The sequence below is a fragment of the Nilaparvata lugens genome, chromosome 13 (assembly GCF_014356525.2).
Source record: "Nilaparvata lugens isolate BPH chromosome 13, ASM1435652v1, whole genome shotgun sequence".
Lineage (NCBI taxonomy): Eukaryota > Metazoa > Arthropoda > Insecta > Hemiptera > Delphacidae > Nilaparvata > Nilaparvata lugens.
Window position 1 is genome coordinate 15613155 of NC_052516.1, and position 20963 is coordinate 15634117.

General features: G+C 33.3%; 1 protein-coding gene across 1 annotated transcript; it reads right to left on the reverse strand.

Moving 5' to 3' along the window:
• Positions 1–1744: 1744 nt before the first annotated feature.
• Positions 1745–15989, reverse strand: LOC111052716. Its single transcript, XM_039440369.1, has 4 exons — positions 15905–15989; positions 15547–15854; positions 9583–9677; positions 1745–4848 (listed from the first exon to the last, which is right to left on the reverse strand). Exons 1-4 carry the CDS (start codon positions 15987–15989, stop codon positions 4830–4832), a joined length of 507 nt encoding a protein of 168 aa, XP_039296303.1. The 3' UTR covers positions 1745–4829.
• Between the last annotated feature and the right edge of the window lie 4974 nt (positions 15990–20963).

The window sequence follows — 20963 nt, forward strand, 5'->3', positions numbered from 1 at the left end:
TTTATAATATTAAATGAGTTTTTCTTCTTACCCATTCCTAATAATTTAATTTAGAATTTAGTGAGAAACTGATCCGATATTTCATCCGATGGCGAAGTTCTGGAGTTCGCTTTCCATGTTATTAGATTGGCCAGGTCAGACCGAGCTCACTACCGCTAGCGGTACTCCCACTAGGAGACGTTTCAAAAGTTCGCCTGGCTCGCGAAGTGAAACTACCGCCGAGGTACTACCTCCGCGGTAGCGAGCTCGGTGTGACCTGCACAACTCAATAACATGGAAGGCGAGTTTTTTGACTTCGCTACCGCCGCGGACGCGAGCTCGGTGTGACCTGCCCTTTACATAGCCTCTTGTGCAGTAATAAATTAGTGAATTGACGCTCACATGCTGATAATTTTAAATAATGTTCAATGTCTGTTTGTGTCTATGATTGTGGCTAATAACATTATTCTATTTCCAAATAAGGTGAATAAATTAAATTTATAGACATCTATTTGTCTTGTCTCAAAATACTTGAAATTGACACATCCACTTGGAAACTATCCTGGATTGGTTTAATTAATTATCTTGTAAACAGCGCTGATCATGGATTGAGAATGGTGTAATAACTGATACTAGTATTTCGCTACTGTAATTCAGCAAACGAGTGGTTGTGACACTTCAAATATTTTTATTCAATACATATGAAATGTATCATAGCTGTGATTTTGTTTTCAAATTAGTTATTTGCTTTTTGATCACTTTTCTATGATTTGCAATCCACCTCAAACCATCAATATTACTTGAATCTATTGACAACATTGCAGTCATTGACCTACCGTCAAAAATACTTCCATTTTTTTGTTGTAACATTCATTAGACTTGTATACAGGACTGCAGTTTCGTGGTGAAACCAACACATCTTCAGCTGTAGTTGTTTTCTAGACACAGAACTGCATTCCTGTATACACGTCTAATAAATGTGGTAATGTAATTTTCGAGTGGTTTATTTATCGTTATTGGTTGTTCATTTTATGTCGGAAGCCTCTAGCTGATGACAAAATATTTATATTGAACATTGTGTGTGTGACTGACATTATGTATACAACAACTATACAACTATACTATAAAAGCGAAATTAACGCTCTCCATAGGAGGCCATGTATTTTCTGAAGATGCGCAAAATAAATTCAGCGCATATGTTGCCAATATAGTTGGGACCTTAAGGCCAAGCCACATGAGGCATTTTTTAGATGAGTCGGCATTGAAGAAAGCTCTCCAATTGGGTTGGCGTTCGGGAATCAGATGATCAGCCAATCGGAGAGCTTCTTGCTCTGCTGACTCGTCTCTAAAACGCATCATGTGGCTTGGCCCTTATGCTAAGACTCTTTTGCTGCTGGTTGATAGATGTCCCCTGTACTGTTTGTCGAAAATAAACGCTCTCCATAAGAGGCCATGTATTTTCTGAAGATGCGCAAAATAAATTCAGCGCATATGTCGCCATTTATCTAGGCTTATTATTTTGTTATGATTTTAATGGTAGTTTGTATTTTTTATAGGGCCAGGACCGCTTGGAGCCAGGTGCCAGTATTGGACGTTGAGGTTAGTGCCCGGTTTTTTTGTTGGCCTATCCGACAGTGAACGTTTCACTGTAAACCTGAATCTGAGACCGAGGACAAGAAAGGAATAAAAAATAAAAATTGGAATTTTTTTTTTGCTTTGTATATATATATATATATGGTTGGTAAAGGGTATGTATGTATATATATATGTAATCAATCTTTATTGGTCTATGTACAATGTATAAATAATCAATAAATACATAAAAATCTCACATGTGTATTGCTATCCTATCTATCCTTACTATCCTATCCTAGACTACTAGAGAAGAAAAAGAAAGAACGCCAAATTTGGCATTCCCAGCTATACAGGATGAGTAATGCGGCTTCAAACATGAAATTTGCAAATTTTCAAACGGTCATATCTAATGAAAGCTAAGGAATTTCGCCATTGTGATGACATTATATTGTTTCTCTCGTCAAATATTATATCACTGCTGAGAGTTTTAGCGATTTTAATTAATTTTTGGATTCATGAAAAATGAATCCGTTACCTGTTGCTTTTTTCTGCTGTGCTGTTCTAATTCTCATCCAATACAAATGAGCTCAGTTGTCACAAATTTGAATTTCCCGCTCAAATCAGTCAGTACCGCTTGCATGTTTCTGTTGCCCTGGTAGTATTACTTGGTTTTAATTCTGTACCAGGGAGTCAGAACACTTGAAGAGATAGCAGGGTTTTTCAACGCCTTCCAATGCAAGCATAGGCAACCCGCAACACTGATCCACTTTGTGTACCTCTTGCATGTTTCTGTTGCCCTGGTAGAAATCTGGTCATTTCTAATATGCAAATGAGCTACTATTTGAGCGGGAAATTCAAATTTCTCATGATTAGCGGGAAATTCAAATTTCTCATGATTAGCGGGAAATTCAAATATCTCATGATTAGCGGGAAATTCAAATTTCTCATGATTTATACTATTTGAGCGGGAAATTCAAATGTCTCATGATTACTTTTTCCTCTCATAATTTTTTCTTCAACCTATTAATTTCAGCTAGAATTGAACTGTTCATTAACCAAAGTGTTAGATTGCAGTCAAATTATAACACTTTGGTTAATGAGCAGTTCAATTCTAGCTTAAATTAATAGGGTCAAGTTTTATATTGTATTATTATCATAGAGTATTATCTTACTTCTTAGCGCGCTTCTTGTGAAGCGGGGAAGAAGGGGAAATGAAAAAAAAATGGCGGTTTTGGTTTGGCATACCAGAATGTAATGTATATAGAAATAAAAAGCAATGTATAGTATAATATAAAAGAGGTCTTTATTGGTCTTTCATATACAATATGATCGCCAAACAGAGTTCGTCAAAGTTTAAAACAAAAATAACTTGAGATAGTTTGTTTTATGTGGATCTAAATGGACTGTCACTACTAACTATAAAACAGTCTCAAACTGTGTTCCACTGGTTTCATCCTCTCTTAGTGAGTAAATAGAGAAGTTGGGGATCAATAATTTATTGCATCTTCAATAAAACTGAATAAATTGACTTTCTAAATTAAGTAATAATGCCGAGTGACCTGGCAGGCTCATGTTTGGTGACCAGAGTTCTCATCAGGTCGCATCTGATCAATTTCAGGACCATGACCCAACAACTGCGTTTAGGCAGCTGGGACCGACATCTCAACGTGTCCATCCGAAACACGGGAGTGGCCAGAGAAAAATATCTTGCCCGTGTATGCGTGTGCAAAGCCATCATCTAAAATAAGTATGAACTCAAGATATTATACTTCTTTACAAAATAATAAAGAATTTCATAAGGCTCCACCTAATTACTATAATAGAGAGTTATGAGAATATTTATGAAAATATACCTTTCAATAATATATCTTATGAAGCTACAAACTTGAAATTACCCAATGACCATATCTTTCTTAGCAGTAACGAATTTTGCAAATCTGATTGCAGATTTGTGTTCCTCGCATCAAGAGGCATAATATGTTTACATGAAACAATTTTTTATAGTAGCAGTGTGCTACAAATGACTTTTTATAGTATGCAAATTAAGTCGAATCTTAGCAGTCTCGTAGTCTATAAATTTGAATTATCACTCCAGTTCAAACCGCCATAAATTTAACTGAACACTGTCAGAAAACAGAAGACATAATAAAACAATCAATTTCGAATAAAAATAAAGACAGAAAAATATTGAAACGAACTTTACTCTGCATACTAGCTCAATTTAACGTTTAATACTGTACTACAATAAAAAACATGTAATATTCATTTGCCGATTTTGTAAAAAAACATGTTATAAAATATGATTGAATCATAGGCTACTCTATAATTTTACAGTGTACCTACAGTATTTTAATCAATAGAATCTTACACCAATAATAATAAACACATATAATTAAACAGTACAATCAATAATATACACATACCAATTTACAATATAATCAAGTCTTGACAAATATCTTTTATAAAATCTAAGCTATAACTTACATCAGTACTTGAAATCTGAATGTTGTCATTTCAATTTCAAAATAGAAAATACAATTAATTGTTGATAAAATACCAAAGGTTTCAGAATAATTCAAGAAATTTATTGCAAAAGTAGAGATTTGCAGTGGTATGTCTATACAATTGAAGAGGATTCATGAACTTGTGTTGTTGTGAAGATCCATTTAATAAAAAAGGACTCATGGAATTTTATTAAAAATGTTTTACATTATATCAACAATATTTCTAATTGAATACCCAAATATATTATAATCACCAAGAAAATTAATCTTTTATTTATTTAATAATACATTTTCAATACTTCTCGATCATGAATCAGCCAATTATTCAAATCTTTCTGTTTCACTGAATAAACCTATATTTTGGTTAATTCATTATATTTTTTTCATAGCCCATCAATGATTTAACAACGATGCGAAGATGGAAAGGAAGGATTGATCTGTTTTGTCTGATGACAGACAAGGATAGAAAACTTATTCAAATAAGGTGCTGACTTCATGACTTGAATTTCATTGTAGAGTAGTAAGTAGATTGGTCTATCAAGTTGTCTAGTCTATAGGGTATTATAGAGGTAAAACCTCTACTGTTCAGTTCATTGATTCATGGAAAATACTGAGGAGTGTAACTAAAAAATTACAGAAAATATTTCACATAGAAAACTAATCTAGATGTAAAAATGGCATGCATTAGAAGAACAGGCTACCTGTTCACAACTAGTCAAGCGCTTTGTCCTGCAGTGGTGAGTCGTCTCTTTCAGTGGGCAGGCCAGCAAATCATAGCTGACAGTTCAATCTGAAACAATATACAAAACATGAGCCAAAAACCTTGCCATCATGCTGAAAGCCAAGTACATTTTTAAATTAAAACAATGGACCAACTTTGCTTGGATGCTTGCATTCCAAATTATCATTTCAAGACTGGTCAATTGATTGGTTTTCTTTAGATAAAATAATGGTTATTTTTATATCTGGTTATTTTTTCATCTGGTTATTTTTATATCTGGTTATTTTTATATCTGGCTATATTTATATCTGGTTATTTATGTTTAACGGATCTCGAAAACGGCTCTAACGATTTTCACGAAATTTGGAACACAGTAGGTTTATGATATAAAGATTCGATTGCACTAGGTCTCATCCTTGAGAAAACTCGCTGAACGACATTAAAAGGATAATTCATCCTTGGCTGAAACAGCTGTGGATAGTAAAAAGTATGTGAAAAATCAAAATATCGCATCCCCGAAATTCATAAGATGACGTATAGCCAGCTGTGAAATATAAACATGATCATTTTAGAGAATTGTGTTCTGTTTATCAATAATAATAAAAATAACGAGCGAAGCTCGGTGCCCCGATATAAATGAATACAGAAATTGGTCGCTTACTATAATAGGATACTTTGCTTATTCATCATGACGTTACTGTACATTGGCAGCATTCATATCTTATTGTCGGTCCCGGCTGAAGTATGACAGTCGTGAGGCCCATTAACGGCATAAATTATATATTTAGGCGGTGGGACCTTCCCGCAAGGGACTCCCCAGCAACAAAATCCATACGAATTAACTTTTATTTATATCTAAAACGTGGAGAATTTGAAAAGGAGCATTCATCATAGGACTGTTAAAATCTTCAAGCAGGGTCTGTTGTATAAACAATCGGCAGACCTGTGGCATTACTTCAACCTAATAATAGTAGGCTCATAATAGTAGGTATTGCCTGTGGGGGCTTGACCATACAGAGAGCGATCCGCAATCCGATAGGTATTTGTATCTAGTAAAATGATGTCGCGCATATACTGTTCCACTATTTTCCACCATCTAATTTACTTGCATTAAATGCAGCATAATGCTTGCATTGAATGCATCTCAAGCTTGAAGCTATCTTCGCCGCTCCACTAGGTTTGCAGCTTTGCACCCATAATGATGGCCTTCTAGTCAAGTACCAGAGTGACAATTCAAGAGCTGACTGATCAGGCAGGCTCCTGAGGTTTGTGAAGAGTGATCGAAAACATTTTGGCCGATTAACGTGGTTGTCGAAACAAGCAGGTAAAAAGTATAAGCAGGTTATAATATTATAACAAGCACAGTTACAACAGTGCACGGTTGGCCTGTTATAAGGCTGGCCACTAACGGGAGAACACGCATAATACACAGTCGACATACATTGTTGTGACATCACAGGGGAAGGCATCAAGCAAAGGAGGTCAGCTTTTTGTATCTCAGATTATTTTGTTCATTTTCTCTCTGCTGCTCTATTTGAGGTTAAATTATTTTTATATCATTATAATTTGTCATTTTCCAGTGGTTTATTTATTGTTAATGGTTATTTATTTTATTTTAGAAGCCTCTCGCTTATGATGAACATGTGTATGTGCATGATAAACATGCATGTTAGTGACCAGCCTAAGAGTGTGTGCATTCAGAGAGCATGTATGCAGCCGTTCATGAATGCATGAAGAGCATGCAGTCTTCATGAGACATACAGATGAAAAATATATTTATTATTTTTTAAATCAATTTACAAAAAAATCTTATGTCTACAGATAGAAATTACTGAGTTATTGCAATTATTCAAAAGCTAATGAATTAATTATTATTATTGAACGAAAATCCAAATCAAATGCTGTAATTTGGTTGTAATTTGCTGTAATTAAATGCTGTATTTTGTATGGCTTCGTATAAAATGAGCGCTGCTATCCAGAGATTGTCAGTTTGGTGTAAGGGTAAGCATTCCTGACCAGCAATTAGGAGGTACTGGGTTCGATTCCCGGGCTGACAAATAATTTTTAAATAGAAGCGCTCATCGAATTTCCATCTAGCTGTTTACCCTGTTGTCAATATTTGCAGTAGCAGAAGTCTTCGGGGTGAATTACAGCATTCAATTTGGATTTTCGTTCAATAATAATAATAATAAAAAATCTTATGTACTCAATTTCAATACAAAACAACAACAAATAATAAAAACAACCTTATGAATACACTAAATAAAATTTTTAGAAAATGGCCTGCATTGGCAAAAAAACCTGTGTGCAAACCAGAGTTGCATATTACAAGTTATACAGAGAGGAAGGAAACACTAATTTTGATGCATACAGAATCTTATTGAATATAACTATTACATTCAGTGAATTATTAGATAGCTAAAAAAATGATTAATTAGTGCATACAGATTTTAAGAACAGTAGACAGGTTGTGCTGGTGGTCACATTCGAATTTATCGATCAAACTGGGCTTTATAATTTGTTGTGATGATGTTTTCTTCATGATAGCATGAAGAGTCGTTCTGATTTCCACTGAAGTTAATTACTGAATATTAGTTCAAGAGAGAAAAACTCTTATAAAATATATTGAATTAACAATGGAGCTACAGTCACTAGCTCACTGTCTAATAGTAAGTTGTTTTTCGTCAGCAATTTATTTTCAATTGAGAAATCAAACTAGATAGCTTGTATTTGACCACCGCCGTTTTGTCAATAGAAAAAACGCCTGACCGCTCTTTATGCCTGGAATTCAGTGACAGAGTTCTTTCTAACAGGTTTTGAGACGTTGATTACCTTACTCAACAGGTAAATTGTGTAGAAAAATATGTCAACTTGAAATATACTTGAAAGAGAATGCTTTGAGATGGTAAATTTGGCTTATTTATTGCAATAAAACTGCCTTACACTGGAAAAAATAAGGAAACCTTATTACATGCCCCTTCTATAATACGGTGTACCTCAAGGATTCATACTGGGGCATATCCTATTTAATATCTATAAAAATGACCTATTATCTAATATTGATAATATTATTAATGATGGTTACCGCTTTGCTTATATTATATATATATAAATTATATATATATATATATATATATATATATATATATAATATATATATATATATATATATATATATATATATATATATATATATATATAAGCGAAATGGCACTCACTCACTGCACTGACTGACTGACTCACTCGCAGAACTATATATATATATATATATATATATATATATATAATATATATATATATATATATATAATATATATATATATATATTGGTGTGAAGCAAATAATTTATCCCTAAACAGTAACAAGACAGCTGATTTGAATTTCAAGTTTTTTAGGGATTTGAATGAGCCTCCTCTGAAATTGTTAGGGCTCTACTTGGTCCAGAGTTTATGTTGGGATGCTCACTTGAACTATTTATCTGGTAGATTGGCTAAGGGTATGTACATGATTCGTGGGCTTAGTGTTACAGTGGATTAATCTGTCCTCCTAAACGTATATGAAAATGAACTTCATTCTGCCTTTGAGTGCTTCTGTAATTTTTGTAGTGGACTGAAATGTACTTTCGCTGCTCCACCCCAGCATACAATGCCATATTCTAATTTAGAATTTATTAGAGGGAAATATACGTTGCGGAGGATTTTTGTGTTACACAGGTTTTTGTATTGTTTTGCGCACATTCAAAGCATCCTCATGTATGGTATCATTCTGTGGGGAAATAGTGTGAAGGCAAAATCTATTTTCATCCTTCAAGAAAAGGCAGTAAAGATAGTTGGAAAAATTCCACACAATACTCACTGCAAGCCTCAATTTATAAACCTTAAAATTTTGACTTTGCCTTCAATGTATGTACTCCATGTGTTATGTTATGTACAGGGTAATTTGGATAAGTATCTTGCAAATGGAAATTTCCTCAGTATCAATACACGAAACAGGCATAAACTTCGGATTCAATAATATTCTCATACAAAGTCTCAGAAACATTTCCATTTCATGTCAATCCTATTATCTTCTGAGCAATTTCAGTATAAATTTTTATATCTGGTTATTTATGTTCAACGGATCTCGAAAACGGCTCTAACGATTTTTACGAAATTTGGAGCATAGTAGGTTTATAATATAAAAATTCGATTGCACTAGGTCTCATCCCTGGGAAAACTCGCTGAAGGACATTAAAAGGATAATTCATCCTTGGCTGAAACAGCTGAGACTTTTGTCGTCTGTGGATAGTAAAAAAGTGAGTTTTCCTACTGGCGTAGAGTTACTATAGAGTTCAATACTGCCCGATCAAAAAAATTGAAAATTTGCCAAAACTTTCTAATATTGCTCGAGAAGAAACTTAATCCTAAAGAACTAATAATTACTCATATTTTTTGTCCCTTGAACCTTTAACGTAGATCTACTCATTCAGAAGATTAATAGAATTGAATAAGAATCAAGTCTTGATTATTGTAATTAGAGTTCCCTTTTCGTTTCCAACAGTCACACTCAAACTAATCATCAGTCTGTAGTTGATGAAACTTTGACAACACCATGAGAATTATTGGAGTTTGCCAAATCAGGACAATAAAATGTGTAATCCCTTAAAAAGCTCCAATATAAAATTCAAATATTTGGAATCTATGGCGGCGGTGAGGAAGAAAGTTGCAACAGCCAAACAACTGTCTTTGATATAGTAAATGTAGATATAACAATAATATAATTATATAATAATAATAATAAGGTGTAATTCATCAAGTTACTTACAGGAGAAATATTCCAGACCAGGATCCAAGCTTTGGAACAGACTCCCAGCAGACGCCCCATGTTAGCTGTCTGATGAGATCCCAGGCATTCTGAAACTAGACAAAAAGAAATAAATTGAATTAAGATGAAATTGAATTGTTGACATTAAAATGATTGTTAGTGTGGTAGTATATTTTGAGAATTGAATATAATAAGATTCTTAAATCAATCATTAAAACTGTAAGACTTTCTTTGGTATTTTTCAATAATGAATTATAAAATTTAAAATATCAGCAATGAATTTTTGAAATAAAATATTTATGCTTGTTTTGCTTCTATGTTTACGGTACCGACCTGTACTGCATTTAGAGTATAATGTTAAAAATCTAAACTAAACTAAAAGGCAACAATTATTACTTTAATAAATCCAACACTGTTGGATTCTAACCTAACTTAAATCCACACTGTGAAATTAGCCCATGATTGAATAATCATATGATGTCTTTTCGTGATTGGTTAAAAAAATTACACAAAAATTGGCAGTGCTTACGCACACTACAATGGGATTAACTTCAAATTATCAGCATTCCTTATAAATAAAACTCAACATTTGTTGTCATAATAAAGGACTCTGATGAAATTTATGTACTTCTCTACAATTCAAATACAAATTTAGTCCTGTCAATGACGGGTTATAGAGGATTATGTTTGGAAGAAATTTTTTGACCGCACAGTTCTGTTTATGATAGTAAGGAGGTAAAAATATCAAAAGTACCCACCCCTATCCCTGGTGCTAGAGGGATGAGGGTAGTTTAAAAGTAGTATTTTTCAATCTTTTGTTTAATATCTTGACCGTTCAAAAATGATCGCTCCCCCCCTACGATCCGCTCCAGCTTCCATAGAAAATACTAAACGCAGAACGTATGTAGCTTCAAGCTTAAGAGTGTTGAAATACTGAGTGTATTCAAATGAGTCTAAACATACTGCTCCATTATGGGCGACGCCATTAAATACATGCAATACTTTAAACACTTTCAACTTTGATGCTTCCTACCTACATCCGCCACTTCACTATGTTTCACCTCAAGCTGAGGTCTGCAAAGATAAATACTCCCCCTAAAAATTTTATTCACACCAAAGAATAGCTAGAAATACGTTTCCGTAAGACTTAGCTGTCCTATCTCACAATGTTATTATTTGGTATTGTTTTGATCATTATTAGATATGTTGTTGTTTTATATGTTATAATTAATTTAATAGATCTGGACTGACTTAGCAGTGGAACAGATAAGCTGTGATACGATCTGTATATTGAATGGACTATTGACATGGAACTTATATTGATATTGTAAATATCAATAAAAAATATAAATATATTGTAAATATATATTACTGTATGACGAAACTCTATGTTTGTAAAAGCACTTGAGTTAATAAAAAAATATTTAAAAAAAATGATAAAAATCTGCACTCCGCTGGTGTGAACTGAACAGAATGATAAACATTGAGAGATAGGGCTACTTCCAAAGACGTATTTCTAGCTAGGCTATTTGTGAAAAGCTGAAAAGACCTCAAGGTTGGTGAGAATTGTAAAAAAAAGCATTACAAAGAGGAGGGGTTTGTGTAAAGATTACACAGCATTAGAAGGAGATAACTTACACTGCATAATGTGTGAGCCCTCCTCAGGTGATCCTTCAGAGCTGAAGGATATGTGAACCGTTTGTCACACAAATTACAAGCATGATTTTTAACAGAATGCATGTCCTTTTGATGTTTTAGCAAAGAGGATGACCGGTTGAAACCTTTTTCGCAAATCGGACATTTGAAACTTTTTTCATTCATATGTCTCTTAATGTGAGGAATTAGACAATGTCTAGAACCAAAATTCTTATTGCAATAAGCACAGATGAAATTAGGCTTGTCAACGGTTTCCCTCAGTGAATGATCTTGTTTTGTATGCGCATTTAATGTACCTTTTGATTTGAAAGTCTTGCCACAGTTTTCACATATGTAGATACACAATTTTTCGTGTTTATCTTCCCTATGCTTACGTTTAAACATGTCTAGAGATTTGTATGTCACAACCAGTGATTCATTGCAAATGTTGCAGAACCAAGTTTTCGGTGCATGACATTTTCTAATATGTCCGTCTAGCTTACTATAGTTTTCTTTGACCACCTGACAATAGATGCAAATCTTTCTTTTCTGATGCAGAGATACATGCTCTATGTATTCTTTACTGGTGTTCAGCCAAATTTCATTTTTACAACTGACACACTTTCTTTTCTTGAAAGAGCAACAATTAATATGCATTCTCAATCTTTCAATATGATTTATATACTTTTTACACTCATAACAAGTCATCGATAAGTGGTTTCCAATATGCACTTTGAAATGATCTTCAGTTTGTAATCTTCTACAACATTTGAAGCAAACAAATGCAGTGATAACTCTGCCACCTGGCAATGTAGAAGAAGTTTGAAATTCCTTCAGATCAATTTCATTTGCTAGTATTTTTTTCAGCATATCAAAATGTTCCTCACTGCTGGAGTTTTTCAAGTTATCAAGTTTATTTTTAAAGCTGGTGTCATTGTTTTCCAAACTTTCTTCACTAGAAGTCTTACTGCCATGCTCCAAACCATGCACTTTCAAATGCAATTTCAAATATTCCTCGCAATGATAGGCCATTCCACATGCGCCACAAACATAACCTCCCAGAGTTGCAAGCGCCAGGACGTGATCTCGAAATTTGTCAATGCTGTCGTAAAACAAACTGCAATCTGAAGAGCATAATTCACCATGTTTCCTATCCTTTTCCAAGTGCATCAACCACTTTTCTCCATAACAACACTCAAACTGGCAAGGCGTACATCTGTACTTATAATGACCACGTTTGTGCACTTTATATTTTTCAATATCACTCCCAAGATTTTCACCGCATGTTGAACATTTAAAAATAGGCGATAAATGTTGAAGCAAATGATTCTTCAATTTAGTTTGAATTCTAAAAAACCTGCCACAAACTGGACAAATCCAGAGTAGATGATCCGCTATATGGTTCATTACACATCTCTTGTTTCTAGAAATTATTCTCTTGCATATAATACATTTGAATCCAACAATAAGCTCACTATTATCTACCCAGCTGAAATAGTAGGGCATTAATGATATTTTGCCGTTCAAAAGATTATTCAGCCATTCAGTTAGTATTCGAACAGCATTAGGATTCTCTAAATCAAACATCTCCAATTTAATATACAATTTATCAATCAAGTAATCATGTTCACTACTGAATTTTGATGAATCGGGAAAAACAGTGTATATCATGTGTTTGGTTCCTATCTGAGATTTGTTAATTAAATAGGGAATCCTATTGCACAATAGGTCTGAGTTGATGTTTGTCTCCATCCTGTAATAGTGGCATACAAAGGACTGCACGATTTCTGCATTAGATGTAGCTTCCAAAGAAGTACTTTCGATTGAATTCCCATTGTTTGTGTCATCTTGTTCTAGAACACTACTTGAATCAAACATATTATCTTCAGTATCTTTAAAATAGTCATCAACATCCATGTTAAAACTGCATTTTACATTAGTATTTTCTTCATCAACCATCGACATTGAATTGTCTTCAATATATCCTTCACTATCATCCTCCGAATGTGGGTTACATTGTGATGCAGTTTTATCACCAATTTGAACTTCTTCCTTGCCATAAACAGATACACAAGCACTTCCAATATTATTAGATACTGTTTGATGTTGATATACATCAATGTCTTCCTCCTTTATCAATAAATCAGCAAAAGTTGACGAATTTGAAGCACTAGTTTTTGTAGATGAGATGCATTTTTGTGCTTTATTTTCCAAATTTACTTGATTCGAAAGCTCACTATAGAATTCAGTGTTCAATCTATCGCAATTAGAAGAGACTGATTCATAAACAACTCTCATCTTCCTGAGTTTGATTTGCACTTGATGGCACATGTTTTTAAAACACCACAAACTATCCAGTTTGGTCACGCAGGTTAAGCACACAGAATGAGGCAAATTGTCACTTTTACCCACATTTATATCTAACAATTGCATTATTTTATACTGCAACATATTAACAGAAGCGAGTTTATCAAAAATATGGATAGATTGTTCACAAGAAAGTCCACATAACCTACAAATAATATTAACTTCAGCCGACATTGTCTGTTGGTCACTTCAAACTATTTGAATATCTAGATAGAAAGTTCACATTTAATTCATAGTAAACCATAAATAATAATTATTATTATTCACCTACAAAAGGAAAACTGAATGTAAATAAGAAAAAAAATTAATTTCAACTAAGGCCAAGAATGCTGAACTGTGATGTTTGACGATGATGCGATGATCGTGTATGTAGGGACGTTCCGATACAAGTAACTACTTTACTTGTATCGATACTTTCCTTTCGATACCAAGTACTTTTGGCATCGATACTTTTGTTTCGATACTTACTCGGTATCGAATCAAAAGTACTCGTATCGAATCAAAAAGTACTTGGATCAGTCTTATCAAATCAAAAATATTCTATTGGTAAATCTATATCGTTGATAAAATTAAGTAGGTACTACAGTACTCTAATTGCATCAAATGAGTGGTTATAAAATTCAACTGAGTATTTTATCATCATTGTATCTGAGACTTTGAAAGACCATCGTAGTCGACAAACAATAATCTGGATACAAGTTGTATAACCTATATCACCAGTTCGCCACTCTTTGACTCTATCTATCTCTCTGAGCGTTTGCGTTTGCCTGTTGGTAAGTGAAAATACATTGTATTTTCATGTTCATGTTTCATTCTTTCATTGAGAATTGAAAATGTCTCCTCCAAGATCGGATGTTTGGGAGTATTTTACAAAATCAAACCATTCAGCTGCAAAATGCAAGTCATGTTTTAAAGAAATAAAATACTGCGAAACACATCCAATTTGTTTAAAAATAATTTATGAGAGTTCATGGTACCAATTATTAAAAGTAAATCTGTGAATGAAAAAGCTTCAGCGTCAGGCTCCAAGTCTGTAAAAACTGTAGAAGGGAGTTTATTCAGGTAAGTTTGTTATCAACAATCAACAAAGTTATTTTCAAAAATATTTGAAATCTTTTAATACTATCAAATAACCTAACAAATGCCTAAATAAATATAGGCCTATGGCTAACAAGAAGTTTGAGCCAATTCTATTCTATTCTGTTGTTGAGAAAACCGTTGGTGAAATAGGCCTAGTTGAAGTAGGCTATCCTTGTAGGATTCCTACACAATCTATTATTTTAATTATTCAAGATCAATATAGTAGGTACAAAAGTACAATAGGTAACCGGAAACGTAGGTTTTTCTGAAGTATCAAATTAATTTTCAAAAGTACTCATATTCCGATACCTACTCATATCGATACTTTTCTTCCGATACCTTAGAGGTATCGATACTTTTGTTTCGATACCGATACCAAGTACTGGTATCGATACTTTTGAGGTATCGGAACGTCCCTACGTGTATGATCGACCATCGACAGTTCGATACCCGTTATCAACCTTCGATAGTCGATAGTACAGAGCATATCGATATCTCTGTAGCCTTTTGCCTGTCAAGGTGTCAAGTAATGGATCCATGAAATCCACAGAGAAGAAAGATACAAGATTCCTTCTACTTTGTGTGAAATCGCAGTTTTGTGATTTTGTTTGTAGGCTTGTTCCGATTTGATGCCTGTTGTGTTTTCTTCTCATGACGTTCACAAGTTTTGATAGTATAATTTTCAAGTAAGTTTAGTATTAGTATATTAGTACTAATAATAATAATAATAATGAGTTTCTGTTCATGGCGTGGTCATAAGTATGGCCACAAGTGAACAAGTCAAGAACATAAAAAACTGTCATAAGATAGGTCAAGAACAAAAAACACAAAAAGCAGCAAGCAGATGAAGCAGCAAGACTAATGCAAGAAGTATCTACTTACAGTCTGAGGATCACAATCATAAAACTCCCTCATAGAATAAAAGGGGTTCTCCTGAAGGAAAGCCCTCAGTCTCCTCTTCAATACTGTCTCTGGCAGAGTCCTGGCTGATACTGGCAGCTTGTTCAAAATTTTAGCTGGCTGGTAGTTGAGGCTGCTCTGGGTCCTCCCCAATCTACAATATAGCAGGTCCAGCCTCAGCCTGCCTCTGGTGCCATGATCATGCACATCACCCCTGGTAGGCAAAGTACGGCACTGTGGAATGCCTTTATAGCTGACCTGTAAATGTAAAAATTGAATACAGTGAGAATCTTTTCACTCACAAAAAGAGGCTTACAATGCGTTAAAAATTCAGCCCCACAAAGAATCCGGATGGCCTTCTTCTGCACCAGCAGTATATCTTTTACCTCAGAGGCACCACCCCACAAGGTGATGTCATATGCCATCACTCTCTGAAAGAAGTACTGAACAAAAATACTAGTTCTTGTATCTGTTGAAATAGTGTATTAAAATTAATATTTAGCTGTCGCGTTTTGTATAATAATTTCAATTCATACACAATCTAAATTGTGAATTGGGAATATGAAATTAACAATGGAAAGATTCCTGCTAGAGAATTACGGTACAGTATCTCAAGCATTATCAAATTTTGATGATCATTTTGCGTCTGTTTATGATAATGATACAGTACTCACTTTGTTTTCGACAACATTGTAGGTCCCATAACGATTTCAAATTAAACGGTGTCTTAGACTCTTTTGATATAAGAAACATTACTGAGGGTGAAGTAGCTGAATCTATTAAAAACCTAAAGCCCAAAAGATCTTGATGTGGTCCAGATAGCATTCCCCCCTATAAAAGGCTGTGGGAAAATATTGATTAAGCCTCTACATTATTTATTCAACCTGTCCATCCGAAAAAAACAAGTTTCCGAGTAGGTGAAACGAGGCAAAAGTCACTCCAGCTCCTAAGGGTGGAAAATTAAATGATTTGAAGAACTTCAAGCCAATATCCAACTTGAATACATCTGCAAAAGTATTCGAGTACAGTACTATGTTCTGTTTCAGCATATTTTCAATAATTTTAAAAACTTTATTACGGAAAGTCAGCATGGTTTTCTTATAAAAAGCGATCAACTGTCAGTAATCTGCTCCTATTTACTAATTGCATTTCAAGTCACCTTGATGAAGGCATATGTGTAAATGCAACTTACCTCGATTATTTCAGAGCTTTTGATAAGGTTGACCACAAGATCCTTCTGCAGAAAATGTTTGCCTTCATTGGTTTCACACCTAAAATGGTTTCCTCCTTCCACTCATACCTTAGTCAGCGTTTATTCTTTGTGTATTTCAATAATATCAGATCAACATGTTTTACTAGTGGTTCAGGTGTACCCCAGGGGAGTAATCTTGGGCCTCTTTTGTTCCGTTTACTTTCCAGAGTGTAAATGACATTCCAGAGTGTATTAAAAACAGTAATTGTCTTATTTATGCAGATGATGTTTGTTAAAATTTATGGAACTATACAGGATGATCAGGACTCTCAGATGTTACAGGAGGATTTGGGCAGTTTGAAAAATTGGAGTAAGAGAAACAGTGTGGCACTAAATGCGAAGAAATGTAAATTTATTGTTTTCACTAGACAGCAGCAGATTTTTGCTGACTATAAATTATTAGATGAGCATCTTGAGAGAGTTCATGTGATTAAGGATTTGGGTGTCCTCAAATCACCTAAATCACCTTCAGAGATCACATTAATTACATCCTAAATAATTAAAAATAATAAATAATTATTTCAATTCTAAATAATTCAGATCTCTCACCTTCAGAGATCACATTAATTACATCCTAAATAATTCAAATAAGATGCTAGGCTTTGTCATGAGAAATGTTAGACACTTCACAGACATTGATTTAATCAAGATGCTGTATCTGGCTCTAGTGAGAAGCAGACTTGAGTATTGTGCAGTTGTTTGAAGTCCTTATCAAGTGATATATATATTAGTAGTATCGAACGCATACAAAATAAATTCATCAGATTCATGTATTACAAGAAGTATGGCCATTCATGCCCGTATGACTATTCTATGTGGTGTCTGAGAGTTAGTTTTCAAATAATGTCATTGAAGAACAGACGAGATTTCATATAATTAATATTGTTCTATTTAAAATTTTGAATACCGTAATCATTTAGATATTCCGTATATAATCGAACTCTAGTATCTTTGTTCCATTAAATAGATCTAGATTGAATATTGTCCTCCATCAATGTGATATTGTTCGTTATTGGAGCGGCTTTAGAAAGCACATGATTATAAAGAAAATGTTATATATCAATGTAGCCTTAATTGGATGTTGTTTTTAAAATGTAAAAACATTATGAAACATTTAATGTTTCATTTGAAATCTTGAATGTCGATTTATTGGAATGTTTTAGCGCACATTCATGATTCAAGAATGTTTGAATAGTGAATGATATTTTCGATAAATAAACACTATCCCACATATGCTTTTCGCTTTGTATAGAATATACACTCTACTGTACATCATGTAAATTGCTTCTTACAAAAAAAAACTGTTAGATTCAACAATTCTCTGAATACGATTCTAGATATATTCGCTGATAATCGGTTTGAGATATCGATGTGCGGTTTTCCCCATTAGTTTTCTCTCAAAATTCTGTATCGAAATAATGTATCACATGACCACCTTCCCATTAAAAGATCTGAAATTGGAATCAAATTAAGTTGGATTCATATGGTGGATCGAAGATGGCAGACCAAAATTTTGAAGCGACAGAAAAGTAGATTGTTTTTGTATTTGAATAGGATTCTCAATGAAACCTACTGTCAAACTATCCTTGTACAATGAATATTGAACTGTTTTCATAATTTTCACCAACTTTGTATATAATAATCACAAGCTGTTGATTTCAAAGATCATGCAACTCGTCAAAGCTGATCAAAGATCAGTTCATGAGCGAGTTCTCCAACACAGGGGGTCACTAGTATATAAAGTTTTTCTTTCAAAGTTCTTGCTCATCCTCATCCACCAATTGTGTGAATAGAATAGAATAGAATAGAAAAAACGTTTATTGATTAAATAAGCTACCTTAAGCGAACCTCAAAGAGGCTGCTTGACAAGGTACTATTATACAAAACATGTAAATTCAAATATAATTATACATAAATCAGTGAACTTTATTTTTACTCAACAGTTAAATACACTTATCAGTTTATTACACTGTTAAATTTACTTACAGAATTTACTTAACAGTTAAAATTATCATAATATTAATTAATGAATTGTTGGCTCAGCTCTCAAAAATCTAAAGAGTGTTATAATATAAAGTCAACCTGAACTTACATACAAAAAATAGAACTGAATGAATTACAACAATACAATACATTAATAATGAGTTACATTATGTTACATCTTAATTGTTGGCTCAGCTCTCAAAAATCTAAAGAGTGTTATAATATAAAGTCAACCTGAACTTACATACAAAAAATAGAACTGAATGAATTACAACAATACAATACATTAATAATGAGTTACATTATGTTACATCTAAAGTGTAATTATTCAACCAAATCTTCAAATTTCTTTTCAACAGGCGCATATTAACAAACTCAGCACAATTATCGGGTAAATCATTGAAAGTTCTCGGTACAATGTAGATTAAGGTGTTTCTGGCTAGATTATTCGAAGTAAATGGTAAAACATATCTCTCATTCCTCAAATCATATCGATTAAATTTCATAACTAAATATTTTTTGCAGAAGTAATTTTCTAAAATCAAAGTAAACAGAATGTAATCTCTTTTATATTCAAAACCTTGCATCTATTCAAAAGGTTGTCATATGAAATATCTCCCTGAGAATTGCTGACCAAACGTAAAATCTTCCTCTGTACCGAAGATATTCTCCTAAGATAAACATTGCTAGCAAATCCCCAACCTTGCAATCCATATCTCATAACAGACTCTCCCAAGGCTATATACATCATCCTCTTCACTTTATTAGGTATTAAATCTTTTATATAATACATTTTGGCCAATACCTGTTTGAGTCTATTACAAAAATTTTTTATATGAATATCCCAACGAAAATGACTGTCAACTGTTACTCCTAAATACTTATAATTTATACAATTCTATATAAACTGACAATCTCTTGTACATATGAAAATATCTTGCTCCTGCAGTTGGAAACATTCACAGCAATGGTGCTTAATTTTGGGTTCCCATAACTGGGTGAAGTAAAACTAGGTAGGTATAGCATGATATGGTGAAACATTTATTGGTTTGAAAAGGATCTAGAATGCTATAGGTGCAATAACAAACTCTAATATCAACTTCGGAAATTCTTTTATCAATTTTCACTGTTTTTGGAATTTCAACGAATAACTAAAAATTCTCATTCAAATTTATTGTAATCGATATTATTATGTCTTTGGTTATTGGAAAAAATATTCTTATATTACTTTTATTTTGTCTAGGTGCTCAGTGGTAACACTTTACACTGCCTTAGAACCAGTGGTAACACTTTAAAGTGCCTTAGAACCAGTGGTAACACTTTAAAGTGCCTTAGAACCAGTGGTAACACTTTAAAGTGCCTTAGAACCGTCAGTATTCAGCCTTCAAAGCCTGCTTCAAGTAAGTGGTGGAATTCTTCTGCTATTAGTTATTGCATTTTATATTTTAGTTTTGTTTGTAAAATTGTGCTTGCAAACCCATTCTATGTGTAAAATGAGCTTTATGTGGGAAGCTCTATAGTTTGAATATTTCTGGCTGTACTAAGTAGGTTACTACTGTAGTGAGAAACACCTTATAAATTCAGCATCTAAAAGCATTGTTTTGCTATCTTTGTCTGTTATTAGACAAAACCAATAGCTCTATCCTGTTCCATCCTCGCACCGTTGCCAAATCGATTCCAAGTTATGAAAAAAATCAAATAGTTTTTTATTTTGACAAAAAAAACACAACTCAGTGAAATAAAGATAAAAACTTCTATACAGATAGTTCCTGTCAAAATAAAAAAAAATACTACTTGCTAAACTTCTATACAGTTAGTTCCTGTCAAAATAAAAATACTACTTGCTAAATTATTTACAATTTGTATGCAAGTAGAAGGTCAGTGAAAAAAAGTTTTTAATGCTACATTCATACACACACTCACACATCTTTCTCTTTCAAGTTGGTATGTGCAAAAAAGGTAAAAGGAGTATTATAATAGAATGGGAATCAGATAATTACAGAAAAATAACTCTCAATAGTTTCAGGCAGACATCCAGTAAGCCATTTTGATATTTGTTTTTTCATAAGTATTTTGTTCTCAATATTTCTTATATAATCAGGTAGATAGTTGGAAAATGTAGGCCCCAAAAAGACAAAGGATTTCTGAAAAAAGGTGTTATACA